Source organism: Colius striatus, chromosome 2, assembly GCF_028858725.1.
Source record: "Colius striatus isolate bColStr4 chromosome 2, bColStr4.1.hap1, whole genome shotgun sequence".
NCBI classification, from domain to species: domain Eukaryota; kingdom Metazoa; phylum Chordata; class Aves; order Coliiformes; family Coliidae; genus Colius; species Colius striatus.
The window spans coordinates 59,850,884-59,865,408 of record NC_084760.1 but is presented as its reverse complement, the minus strand read 5'-3'; the positions used below and the strand labels follow the sequence as shown (position 1 = coordinate 59,865,408).

The 14,525-nt window shown below is 38.4% G+C and overlaps 1 protein-coding gene across 2 annotated transcripts in view; it reads right to left on the bottom strand.

Annotated features, from left to right (window-relative positions):
• ENPP1 (ectonucleotide pyrophosphatase/phosphodiesterase 1) overlaps positions 1-14,525 on the bottom strand; it is a 54,446-nt gene that overhangs the window by 38,944 nt on the left and 977 nt on the right. For both annotated transcript variants that reach the window (XM_061989566.1, XM_061989567.1), the window contains exon 2: positions 116-188. In XM_061989566.1, coding sequence (XP_061845550.1) covers positions 116-188 — 73 coding nt within the window. The remainder of the gene's footprint in view (positions 1-115; positions 189-14,525) is intronic.

The following is a 14,525-nucleotide window of genomic DNA, read 5'->3' as shown; positions in this document are numbered from 1 at the left end:
CTCTTCCTGAGGCAAAAAAAGGGTGTCATTCTCATAATATCAAAATTGATTTACAAAAAGAAAATGAACAAAAAGGAATTGCTTCAAAATATTACTAAAAAGGCATAGTAGTTACCATCTTTTGAACAGCTAGGCTTCAGGCCAAATATACATCCTAGGATTGTCGTTAACATGCAGACACAGAGTACCTGTAGGACAGAAAGGAAAATAAAGTAATCTTAAATAATCACCGAATGGTTCTGAAAGGCTTAGTTTTCTCTATAATGCTATACAATTGTACTGAAATTGATACACATGCAGGTTAGGAGGCTGATTTCACTGCTTTTACAAGCAGTTTCCACTCACACAAGTAGTTACGTTGTTTGCCATTAATTACTGGTGCATGAAAATGAATGTCCCCAAGGCCCAGTCTGTGTATTTCTTATTTAACGTAAACACAATGAGGCCTTTTTCTCACAAATAAAAATAGAAGATGTTTATGGTTACACATGTATCAATTTTATAAGGAAAAAAAAAAAAAACAACTTTCTTTGCTTCAATTCCTCCTTCATCCTTGGTTGTTCTAAGAAGGTGAAGCAAAGTTTTGCCATTGACCACAGAATACAGAATACAAACAGCAGTCATGGCCCTTAAGTGATACCTATAATTTTCTTAGTCAGGAAAACCTTTTCCCACTTCCTAGTATCCAGTTCATACTGGATGTTGGGCATAACATGGTAGACAACTGTGGTATGTCACATTAGACCAAACACAGTGTCTTACACTGACCAGAAAGTATGGCCATGTTTATTTTGGACTCTAAATGCATTCAAGTTATCAAAAAAGCACCATATTGTCCTGCCCAGCACTTTAGGGCAAGATCTAATGCTTACACAATCACAGGGGAAAATTCCGTTTAACCTCATTAAGTATTGGATTTGGTCCATAAATTCTTTATGAAAAATTTATATATTACCAAGGCATATACAGCAATTAGAGTCCAGGAAAGTCAACAATGCCCTCTTGATGGCTGTTCTATTAATGTGAGAATGTAAGTTTGTTAAAATTCCTGAAAGAGAAGGCACTGTAATAATGCAGGCTTTCTTATTCAGAATTATTTGGGGAGCTATAGGTAGGTGATAATACACTGTCTTCTTTCCAGTCATTTTCCGAGGAAAAACTGTTTTCAAGCAGTGCTTCAATAGCTTCACATACATGCCTACACAAAGTCTGTCCCTCTTTTCCTTTTCCCTCATCAGGAAGAGCTGCTGAGTCAGTCTTTGACAGATGCCTGAATCACGTTATGATACAGCAAAAATTCATCCCATTTTAAAATGTACCTACATTATTTCCTAAGCTTACTTAAAAAAACTGTGAGCACTTGTTAAAAACAACATAAATAGTTTTGATTTACTCAAACATACAGTTCCCTACACAACTTGTTCACTAACAAGTTAAGAAAAACAGCAAGGAAATAACTTCCAGGAGCCTTGAAGTTCAGATGTTATGCTGGATTTAAGTTGTCATAAACCATATTAATAAATATTTTAAAATATTATATACATAGCATTCACAAAAAGGGGAATTATAGAGTGGTCTTAAGGAAATTTTGGTCTAGAATTCTGAACCAAGCAAGTCCAGAATCTTAAGATTATTCAAAAAACGTCTAGCAGACATAAGTACTACTTGAGTTCAAAAATCTTTGAAATGACAGGGAAAGAACAAAAATAAGAATGAGGAAAAAAAAATGTGGTACCATCAATGCTCTCAAGTGCATTACAATTGCTAGAAAAGTGTAAGTGTCCAGTAATCCAGTTGTCAAGAATGAACACAATTTTATAGCTCTGTGTTTGTCTTTTTTTAAAAACAGTACACTAAGGTGCAGTATCAACAACATTTTATGTTATGTCAGTATCAACAGTATTATCTTCCACATAAATTGTTCTAGACATTTGAAATCTTCCATATGAAATATCACTCAGACAAAAGCACATGCACAGCTAGGCAGGTAGAATGTCAGATGCAAGATGTCAACGTCCAGTAAAATTGGCGGAGAGCGCAAAACCTGTTCCTGTCCTCTTGACATATATTATTATTTGGAAACTACAGATTAATTCTTTTGTTTTTAAAAAACCAACTTGAAAGCATTTTGCTTCAGGTTGATGGTATGTGGCTTTTCTACTCCCACCAGGCCCTGCCATTAAGATCAAGAAGTATAATGTCCTCTGACATGTAACCACAAACAAGCTTTAAAACAAACAAAAGCCACATCTACTATCTGTAAGAGCTTTATTTCCATATCTTCAGATGTTTACCTGACCTGTGGGACTTATGCCACTTAAGGCATTCTTGTAACAAAAACCACACTTAAATGACACTATTGGAGTATTCATATTCACCTACAGCCCTTCAGTGTAGGTAATGCATGTTTAAAAAACAAAAGTTTAATTGTGACACCAAATTAATGTAGAAATAAAATCTAAACAAAACCCACTCCACAGTGGTAGCATTATAATATGTCCCAAATAAAACTGGTAAAACCTCACTGAAGTTCTCACAAATAATTCCTGAGATTGACACCAAACGTTACAAAATTTGTTTTGTATTGTGTTCCAGATTTTCAGTTTTTACACTTTCATGAACATCATTAATTCCAATAAGCAAAAACATGAAGATTATGTTCACTGAGGCACATGAATGTACTTCTGTGTAGAAAACATTACAAACTGGTAACGCTACTTAAAGCAATACTGCACCTTCTTCTTCCTGTGAGAATAGTCTGGAAACTTTGTAGTGCCACAAGCCACAGCATACTACAAATGCTCCTTGTCTCTCTACCAGAAATCAGTTCTGCTCTTAAATTTCTTTCTTATATGTACAGAAGAGAAAACATGGTCCAGGTCCTTACCCCAGAACGCTACGTTGGTCTAGAATAAATGAAGATCTGGAAAGTTCTATTGAGTTCTATTCATGCCTCTGCTTTCTTAACATTAGTCCCACTGGCTTAAATTTTAGTCTCAAAAATATTTTATTGCCAAATACTAAAGCCTTCTTCTTTTTCCTCTTTCTTCAAGGCTTAATGAAGAAGCTTCACAAAATAAGCTTGGAGGTAAAGCATTTGACAATGTTCTGGAGCACACAACTCTAATCTAGTGGAAAATATCACGCAATTGCACCTCAGTGTTTAAGGCTATGAATCAAAACCTTATCCACACAATTGAAGTCAAGATATTATCCATGCAAATGGCACAAGCATTCATCAGGAAAATGGTGCAGCAACTGGTACTGGGCACCTGCAGCAGCAGTCTTGACCAGCCACAGCAGAAAGTATTATACTCCTAGTTGACCTACCGTCAGTGGAAAGGCTCCAAGATTATCAACTCTGCAGATGACAAGGAACATTTAAGTCAGTTTTAAAGGTTATCTAGGTATAGAAAAGCCATTTCAGTGCTGCAGCCCAGATGTGCACTCATTTGCTTTGCATCTTGCTATACATGACTTCGCTGCAGCAGGTAGGTTATTAATTTTACCTGTAACTATTTTTACATAGTGATAGCTCAGGTCTGGGATGCTGCAGTCTGCTGTGTATACATATTTAAAACATACACACACATACATATATATATATCGCTTTAAAGACAAGTAAACGTATATGTAGTTTAAGGTGTACTATGAAGAACTTCATTAGAACCCTGCAGCATCCTCTACAGCAACAGACTCAAATCTCTAGATACTACCATACTGTCAGCCTAACAATTGCCTTCAAGGTTTAGTCTGTTTTAAGCAAAAGCAGAAAAATCTTACCACTGTCTCCCATATTCTTCCTCTCAAAAGAGAAAACAAGAATCAAGAAAAAGCCAATAAAGAAAGAATATACAATATATTTATCCATTCATATTTATACAGGGAGTATGATATTCAGTAAGAAGGCAAATAAAACTAGAGAACCTTGCCTTGTTACATGTAAAAGTAGCACACGAACTTGTTATGGTCTGTAACTTGAGATATCACTAGGATAAAATGTCAGATTTGATTTTAATATAGTAACTGAGAAAAGTTTTTAAACCAACACAGTAATAACTGCAGAGAAGACAGTGTCCTTTCTGGTTTAAAAATATTTTTTTAGAAAGTTTGTTTTGGAATCAAAAAACATTGTCATCTAGGGATGAATCTGTCCCATCACTGCTTCCTTTATGTGGGAGGAAGCAGTAAAAGCTTTGCTTTGTAAACATTATAGTGGTTGGGAATAGGTGGTTGAACGTCTGGAAAACTGCAATCCAAAAAATGTTTCAAAAGTCTTTTATTTTGAGCTGGGCAGATGGAAATATGATAACATGGTTAGAGAGTAAAATCATTTCTGTCACTCATCTCTAGAACTGAAGTTAAATAGAATGTCTCAGCAGTGATTCTCAGGAGCTGGTAGAAGGGCCACAGAGCTAACAAGCACACTGGCTGCAGACACTGGATCCCAAAGAGATCAGTCAACTGTACAAGTCATAAGTGATGCACAAGAAAGTCTCTCACCAGCCTTTGCTACTGTCACCTTTCCTTTGCTAATTTATTTTCCTCTTCCTTTATATGGTCAATGCTATTGTCCCTTTCTATTCACTCCTCCCTAGCTCTGTCCATCTCTCCTGCTGCCCTCTTCTATTCTGTATTTTCTTTGGCAAATAATACCTTTATACTTCTTTTAAGAAATAAACATTCTCAATTAAGTTTCTTTATGTATTGATCCTTTTTGCTCTTTGCCTACCTGTACTCAGTTGCTTTCCACCTTCCTTTCCCAACAAAACTCATCACTCCCATGTTTAAGGCACTTCCATTAACAACAGCAAAATTAATAAAGAGGTAATGCAAAGCAGTGGTTTTCCATTCTAATGTCCATGATTGACTGTCACAATTGTGTCATGTCTATCCATGAAACGAGAATGTCTAGACTGGGTCAGTAATGGCAGTATTACAAAAACCCAAGGAATTTTCCAAAACCACCAGGACCTCTGAAGGGCATACTATGTTTTCACTGTTTTGTGTGCCTAGAATAGCTGACTAATAACCTGGATCTTAACACTGAAATATCTTCGAGAAAGAATTTCATCTGCAAAAGTGTATGGAACAGAAAAAACAATAATGAGCTTCAAGCAAGAACAGAGTCACCTTCTGTCCTTAAAAAGTTACCAATGTAGAAAAAAGGTAGTTAAAAACATAGAAAGCACACTGTACAGATAAAAAATAACCTTTCCTATAGTTGCCAGAGGCAGTGGAACACTTACTCATGCTTGTAAATTTTTTAAGCAAGGGTAACTCCCCAACAGCTCAGTTTTATTCAAAAGCAAGGGATACTTAATCAAGTTCAATAAAGTGAAAGCAGGTGGATACTTCACCCACCAGCACAGCTGAATACCTAGATAAACCACCAAAAAAGTTATCAGTACTGAAACAAGTGCACCACCTCCTTACACCACTCATCTCCTCTTTCCAGATTCTTAAATATTTTTATGCTCTTCAAAGACTGTTGATCCACATTCCACAACTAGAGCCGAGGAGGAGAGTTGCTGAGGCTCTCAGGTTCCAGTTGTCCTGAAACACTGAAGGTGACTGAATTATCCTAAAGCAAGCAGATGGAAAGGTTGGAGCCCATACTCAAAACCTTTCCAGAGAAAATAAATACAACTTTCTCAAAATGTATAAGGTTCATAGTTTTTCTTCTCAAAGTAGCATGCAGAAAGTCTACTCTCACTGTTTCTGTTGAATGTTCTTAAGACTGTTATTACACACTATTGCAACCTGAGGTCATTGAAAGGACAAGGATGCTTTAAAGGTAGTTCAAGTCACTGTATGATACTATAAACATCCTTCATGGAGCTTACTAGGGAGCAATAACTGTTCACTCAGCAGCGAATTACCCACAGAAGGCATTACCATACTGCAGCTCTCTAAGTATCTTCCAAAACTATATAAGCATCTGGTTTTCAACAAGGAAGAGACAAAAAGATAGAACAGAGTTAGCATCTGTCAACAGGATCTAAAATACTTTTCTTCTCTGTTACTTGTCCAACTGTGTAGGTACATGTTCTGTTTTGTCAATGCGTCTTCTGTCCTGGGAGGACTTAGAGAGAAACTAAAGTGTAACTATATGCTATCCAAAAAGAAGAGGAAATACAACTTCTGGTTAAATTCCCAGAAAACAGAGTGCCACCAACTGGGGCCTTTAATCAGCAAGTAGGTTTTTACTGGAAAAAAAATAAGGATAAATAGGATTGAAAAAAAAGTAAATGCTATATTTCAAACAATTATTTTATTCAGCATGGCAGACTATGAACACAGAACAAAGACTACCATATGCCATCTGCTTTAGTGGCAACCATATATAAATGCATGGGTACATAAAATGAGAAGAAACTGTCACTGTTATGTCAACACAAAACTGGTGTCCCAACAGGCTGCACTGGATTCACAAATAAAAGCAAAACTGGGGGAAAAAAACCACAGCCTCGAGCCAATCTTCATGCTCTTCCTATTCCAAAATGTTTTCAAGAATAAAGCTAAACTATTCCAGCTTAAAGTAATGTCATGACAGTGGTAAGAAGAACAGTTCAAAAAGAAGGGGCTGATACTACTGGTTACAGATAATACTACCAAACATAACAGGTAAACCTATATTCGCCTTTCCATTGCAGATGCTGTTGCTAGTGCCACCATGACAGCAACATTAGGCTGAGCAGGAAGACACGGTGACCTTAAGAAGGGAACAAATCCTATAAAACACTAAGAATGTAAGGAGTGTCAAAAATTGCAGAACCACAAAGCAGTACGGCAAAAAGATGAGAAACCTGGTTTTAAAGCTATTCACTACGGTCTTTTACTAAAGCACAATGACAGAGATCAAAGGCACATTTCTAGCATTGAATCCTTTGGCCCTTTTCCCAAAACAAAGGCCAGAGCTGTTTTCCCAAAATAAAGGCCATTATTTACCTCTGCACACTTTGAACGTAGCCCCTCAAAAAAAAAAAAAAAAAACAGGCTATCAAATTTTGATGCTTCACAACATGAAAATGTATTTCAGCCAGAAGAGGACTCAAGAACTGGTCCACTTGATTCTGCTAGAGATGAAAGCAAAATGAAAGATAAATAGCTGTGTTTGATTAATGACTTTCATGCAAACACCTAAAACATTATAACTTGTTACTCTATCAACACACAAACCAAAAAGAACTCTAACACAAACTTATCATAGAATCATAGAATGGTAGGAGTTGGAAGGGACCTTTAGAGATCATCTAGTCCAACCCCCCTGCAGAAGCAGGTTCACCTAGATCAGGTCGCATAGGAACATGTGCAGGCGGGTCTTGAAGACCTCCAAGGAAGGAGACTCCACAATCCCTCTGGGCAGCCTGTGCCAGGGCTCCATCACCCTCACAGTAAAATAGTTTTTTCTTATGTTTAAGTGGAACTTTTTGTGTTCCAGCTTCATCCCATTACCCCTTGTCCTGTTGCTAGCTACTATAGAAAAAAGGGATGCCCCAACCTCCTGACACCCATCCTGTAGATATTTATAAATGTTAATAAGATCTCCCCTCGGTCTCCTCTTCTCCAGACTAAACAGAATCGGTTCCTGCAGCCTTTCCTCATTTTAGAAGATATTTATGTAGATGTATTTGCCTATATGCAATTACACAGCAGAACTAGGACAAGGTTCATGCTCATTGGAGTTACTTCAGAAATGAAAATATTTCATAGTTTCTCATTATTTCCCTTTTCTTAGCAAACTTACTCAGTAACAAACAGTTAAAAAATGGCCTATTTGCCAAATGCCCTTACTTATACTGCTTTCCTTTGCCTTCCCCCCATCCCATTTACAATAAAATCGACTGCTGTCTTACAAGTTACCTCAAAGAAAACTTTATATAGAGCTGATCTGTGCAACACCTGTGCAGAAAAGTATTTTTACTTTTCAGTGCAAAAGTGTATTTTCATTGTTATATTTCCTGTCCTATTTTCAACATACCATTCCAATATTGATCACTATAAAAAAGGTTCTCCTAAAATCACATATACTGCTGTTTCACTCAAGTGAGAGACCACTGTGTTGTAGCACGTTGCCAAATTCTGAGAGATGGAATATTCTTTAAAAGAAGTATTTACCCACTGCTCATAGCATATGGTCACCAAGATGTTTGACAACATATTAATTTCTAATACCAGCTCCAAGGCATGAAACTTTTCATACCTCTCATGTTTTTAAAGCCTTTAATTTGCTCCACTCCTCCTTTCATCTGAAAGCAACAAAAACACAGCTTCCATGATAAGTCAAACCAGAACAATTCACTCCTTGTGCAATTCTACTAATATTAGTGAAAAAATGCCAAGGAAAAATTTTGAAGAGCAGGAGTTAGAATACCTTTAGAATATCTTTAGAATATAAAAATCAAAGGTTGCATGATTTTTCTCTTTGGCCTTGTCTGAAATCTAACAGAATTTGAATTCTACAGAAAGTCTATCCATTTAAACTATTGATGTGTTTATTGCTATTTTACTATCCTGAGAGCTTTGCTGAACTACACGGAGATGACATTCAAATCAAGAGTACACACTCCCATCACAGGAGTTTGGCTGCCTGTGCTTGAAGCCAGTTCTCTAATACTTTCAGCTGTTGACAGCATTGTTTGGAAAACCTCATACAGCCTTGGAGACAGCTTTTCAAAAAAAAAAAGAAGACTCAGGGGAGTCTTCCTCACCCTGTTTTACCCAAGTCTTGTCTCTGTCTCCCTCCTGAGCTGTGTTACAGTCATATTACAGTCATAGCCACCCAGGCCAAGCACCCTATTGACTCTGATCCTAACTCACAGGCTTCACTTCCTTCTTTGACCTTGGACTTGCCTCATCACTACCCATTTGCATGGCAGGCTACACTATTGGCTGAACCTGATGAGCATCCTCAGCCCTGCTTTGCTCAGGTATAGTGAGATTGTCCCTTTTAAATGAGGCCACTGCCTGTGTCTGCCTTGTTGTCACACAGTTTTACCTTCTTTCAAAACAACCTGCCCTCATCTGGTGCCCCACAGGTAGAACAAAGATTATTACTGCAAAACTTTTTAAAAGTAATGAAAACCCTAAGGTGTAGATTGTGTCAGAGCTCGGGATGCTCAAGCAGGAAGTCTGGGCACCCATGACACTAGTCACAGTCCCAATCACTCATTTATTTTGCCCAAATGGACCAAATAGTGGACCCCAGCACAGCCCAATTCATCAGCAGATAGTCCATACAAATTCTTAGGCACAATATGGATGTTTTCAGGCATGAAGCAACAAGCAGTGTTCACACAAACATGAGACACAGCTGGATGTACTTCAGCCAGTTCCAGGCTTTGCACTCCAGCTGGAGTCCAGGAAGCCAGAAGCATTAATACACTGCACTCTGAGGGGTGATCAAAATCTCCCAAGATAGCTTAAACCCTCCAACCCAAGTACACAGATTATCTTGCAGCCTGTCCTAAACGCCACATTGTTTTAAAAGTATACACTGAAAGCAGTATCTAAACAATCCAGCTTAAAGTAAGCACAAGTATGCCTAGCAAAGTCACAATCACATCTTTGACTATGGTTCACATGCACTCAAAGTCAGCCTAGTTTGGCAGTAAAATTAAAAATGAGTTCTGAGAAATAAAGGCAGCCCCTACTCTCCCTTAGGGAATATTTATATTAAAGTGGGGGTTTTTTTTCTGGCTTTTTTTTTTTTAATAGTAAAAGACAGCCTCAATTCCTTTAAGTTTCTTTGGATAATGTTTTCCATTTCAGATCAGCTTCTATCATCTAAGATAGGATATGTTCACTAGCTTTGTGAAGTAAAGCAAGAATACAAATTAACCCTGGAAACCCTTCAGAATTAAATAGCTTAATGTTCCTTAGCTTTTCACTGTATGAGAGCAAGATTATGATTTCTGTCATATAGGTACCCAGCATGAAGAAGAGTGAGGAAATTGTGGGGTTATAGCTCCCTGTGCAAGAATTACTTGCAAACTCTTCCTTTAGAAATGAGTTGACTGAAGAGAAATATTCAGACTTATAATGGACTCAAAATTCACCTAAACCCAAATTTTCGTTTGATTAAGATGCATAACAGTGTACCTATAGTTAGAATTGTCTTGTAATTAGATGCATTTAATCACTATCAACAGCAAAGGTAATAGAAGAATATTTTTTTGCCAATCACCAATCTGTATTGTGTCATCAGAAGACAAAACAAGACACAGTTGTAGCTGGAGAGTTGCAATGTGGCAAGACATTGTAAAACACCCTTGTTTCCAAACATTGGAACAGTTTCCTACAACTTATTAAAGTTCTGGAGACTGGCCAAGAACTCCTCTAATACTTCTAAACCAAAAGCACTTCAAAGTCTATATAAACTATGGTCATCCTGTCACTGTCATTTTTAACTTCATATTTCACTAAAAGAGGTTTGATGCTAAAAAAAATTAAACTTCCTGACAGTCAGACACCATAATATTACTGTGTGGAGTTTCTTGGAACATAAAGTTCCATCTAAGCTCAAATCTAGCACTCACTGGAGCAAGATATTTGAGTAGAGAAAAAGGGGGGAAAAAGGCAAGGCACACAAAGACAAACATCACCAAACAAACTGAAATGGAATGATTTCCTGAGGGTCCAAGAAGACTAAAGATTCAATGTGGTGCCCAAGGCTCCTGAAGTCAAGCACCATAGAATCATTTTGGCTGGAAGAAACCTTTAAGATCATCAAGTCCAGCCTTTGTCCCAGCCCTATCAACCACTAGACCATTTCCCTAAGTGCAACATCCACCCATCTCTCAAATACCTCCAGGGACTGTGACTCCACCACCTCCCTGGGCAGCCCATTCCAATGCCTGACAACCCTTTCAGTAAAGAAATTCCTCCCAATATCCATCCTGAACCTCCTCTGGCACAACTTGAGGCCATTTCCTCTTGTTCTATTGCTTACTATGGAGAATAGACCAATGCCCACCTCTCTACAACTTCCTTTCAGGTAGCTGTAGAGAGTGATTAGGAGCCTTCTTTTCTCCAGGCTAAACAGCCTCATATCCCTCAGCTGTTCCTCACATATGAGATGTACTCCAAGTCCTTTACTAGCTTGGTAGCCCAGCCTCTGGATCCTCTCCAGCACCTCAATGTCCTTCTTGTAGAGAGGGATCCAAAACTGGACACCGGATTCGAGGTGTGGCCTCACCAAAGTTGAGTACAGGGGAATGATCACCTCCCTGCTCCTGCTGACAACACTGCTCCCGATACAGGCCAGGATGCCACTGGCCTTGGCCATCTGAGCACACTGCTGGCTCATGTTCAGCCAGCTGTCAATCAACACTCCAAGGTCCCTCTCTGCCTGGGAGCTTTCCAGACACAAGTACAATGTCCTTGAATTCAGTGCTTAAGAACTGGCTGACACCCATAAAAATACCCATGCTAAAGTTGGCTGAAGTCAAATAACCATCTTCCATGTGACTTTTCACAAGGTTTGAGCATAAATATTTTCCTATCATTGCCTGTCATCTCCTCACATGAGTTGTCTGAATTCCTGAGCCTGTATGGTCACCACAAAAGGAAAAAAAAAAAATCTATGAGCTTGAAAATAGACTTCTACACAGCCCTTCTTAGGAATCAAGACCACTTTGCAGCAACACAGCAGGAATGGTGGAAAACAGAAGAGTTCATCCATTGATGAACTGGATGAATTCTTCCTGTCAGAAGCTCAAATTTGAGAGCAGAACAAACTTTTGAAGGGTCGGGGCCAACACAGTACTTCAACAAGTCCAACTCATTTGACATCTGCTCTTTCACTATCTGCTCCTCATCTTTCATTCTCCAACAGCAGATGTTAAAGTGAAGGTAAGACTAAGTTGACAAGTATACTAAATAAAATAACTGAATATTTTGCACTTTTTTGGAGAACACAGAAGTGCATTATTAAAAAAAAAAAAGTACTAATAGATACAACCAATCAGGTAAGCAATATTCCACACACCTACATAAGAAAAGGTCTCTGAATCCAGTCTCTGGATACAGTTCAGCACACTTAACTTTCATTGAAAGGTAAAAAGACAACTGAGAGCAGTGCAGAGGCTACCAAGGTTTCGCTCTTTATCATGGCACCTTTCACTGGCTTCAGTTCACAGAAGATTACAAGGCCTAGTCTCCCACACCCACTGTGTTGTTCTGATCCTCAGGCTAACTATCCAAAAGAAAAAGTAGCTAAACCTACAGGAGTGCATCCACATAGTCTGAATTGCTTCTCATTGTATCTACAGTCAGCTGTAAAACACACAGCAGCTTTCTGGGAGTACATGCCAAGAGTTACACTCTCTTAATTTGTTAAGTTCAACTGTTATATAGATATTATAGAAGATCCATCTACTCTCTCAGTGAAGTACAGAAGTCAAATGAATAAAAAAAATTTCATTAGACTGTTTAGTTTGACATATGCATAAAGCACTATTTTTGAAAAAATTGTCTGCCTTAATGAAAAAAAGAGTACAAGGAAAAAAATAACCCCAGACCTAAAAATATTTAAGTGTATTCCTCCAGCATTTTTTAAAGTTTCACAATTTATTATCTCTATGCACTCTGAAATGTTTGAGCTACTCTTCAGTAGCAGCTAACACTTTCAGTGTCTCGGTCTGGACCTTACCTGAAATTTTTTTATAGTTTTCCTACTCAGGAATTCAAGCTGAAAAAATTCCTTAAAACAAAATTCCACCAAAAGTGACAGTTTAAATGAGTTTTCCAGTTCTGACAACAAAAGCCTGAAACTGCTGAAAGAAACAGTAAATGAAAAATTCTGCACAGAAGTTACATACATAGATAAAAGGATCATCATCTCTCACAAATACTCCAAAACCTAGTTTTTCCCATTCCATTGCCTTAGGAAAGAATCATGGGTTAGTAAATCCCTGTGGACATTTACCATTTGCAGAATTCTCCCCATGCAGCAGCAACAGAATAGTGATCTGCACAGTGTTGGAAACTTACAGCTGAACTTAACATTTTTCCTGCCCGAAAAAACACTGCTAGAAGTGGAGGTGACTCTATACCACTTCCATGTGAGGGAGGTTCTCCTCCCCCTCTACTCTGGCCTGATGAGGCCTCATCTGGACTCCTGTGTCCAGTTTTGGGCTCCTCAGCTCAAGAGGGACAGAGAACTTCTGGAGAGAGTCCAGTGCAGGGCGACCAAGATGATCAGGGGACTTGAACATCTTCCCTGTGAGGAAAGGTTGCGGGAACTGGGGCTGTTTAGTCTGGAGAAGAGGAGACTGAGGGGCATCTCATTAATATTTACCAATATCCAAAGGGTGGATGTCAGGAGGTCGGGACGTCCCTTTTTTCTATAGTATCTAGCAACAGGACAGGGGGTAATGGGATGAAGCTGGAACACAAAAAGTTCAATTTAAGCGTAAAAAAACCCTACTTTACTGTGGGGGTGAGGGAGCAGTGGCACAGGCTGCCCAGGGAGGGTGTGGAGTCTCCTTCCTTGGAGGTCTTCAAGGCCCTCCTGGATGCATTCTTGTGCAATGTGATCTAGGTGGACTTGCTTTGGCAGGTGGAAGAGACCTTTAGAGATAATCTAGTCCATTCCAACTCTACCATTTTATGATTCTATGATACATCCTCCCTCAACCAACATACATTCAGTTACAACTAAAGACTGCCATGTAACACAGAGGCTCTCGAGCAAACAACAAAACTCATGGGTAGAGTCTCATGGTATAACATTTTGTGCATGGAAACTCTGCAGTTCCTCTACAATTAGGTAATGTTGGCTCATGGACAGAAGCTGAGAGCATCAAAGTTGTGTTCATAAATTGTACGGTCACCTACAGGTTGCAGGCAAGTAGACTGGGAGAGAGGAATGAAAGCATTTAGAAAATAAGTACTTAATTCAGAAGAGTAAGTACTCACAAATGCTTTAAATTGTTCTCAACTCCAGTTTTTCAGTGATTATGTATCCCTAATAATGTTGTCATATTAGAGCCTAAAAAGCTCAAGAGCAACGACATTAGGTTTTGAACAGTTCTAAGTCTGAAAAAAGATGAGCTGTTTTCACCATTCAACTCGAATGGTTTTTACGGCACAGTGTAACCTTCCCACAAGACAACATCATAACGAAACAAGCTACAAAACAGTATCTTTATTTAAGAGGACTTTTCATCAGAATAGTTGCCACAAAAACTTCAACATGGAAACTGCCATGGATCCTTATGTGAATTTATATTTTTCTTACAATCTTCTGACAAACTTGGATATGCAACTTACCACCCGTTATGACAAGCGTGATCAGTTTGTAGTCACTAATATGGTGGATGGTTCATGTGAAAGAGTAATTGGATTACAAAGCTATATGTAAATTTGGAAAGGCATCTTAAGCCTTACACTTTAATGCACTGAAAGAAGACTACTTATGGATATATAATAAAGTCTGCTGCAGTTCCACTGAAGTTTCCTTCTAAGAATGCCACAGTTCTTCCACCTCAATAATGATTTTAGTCTCATAATGATCATTC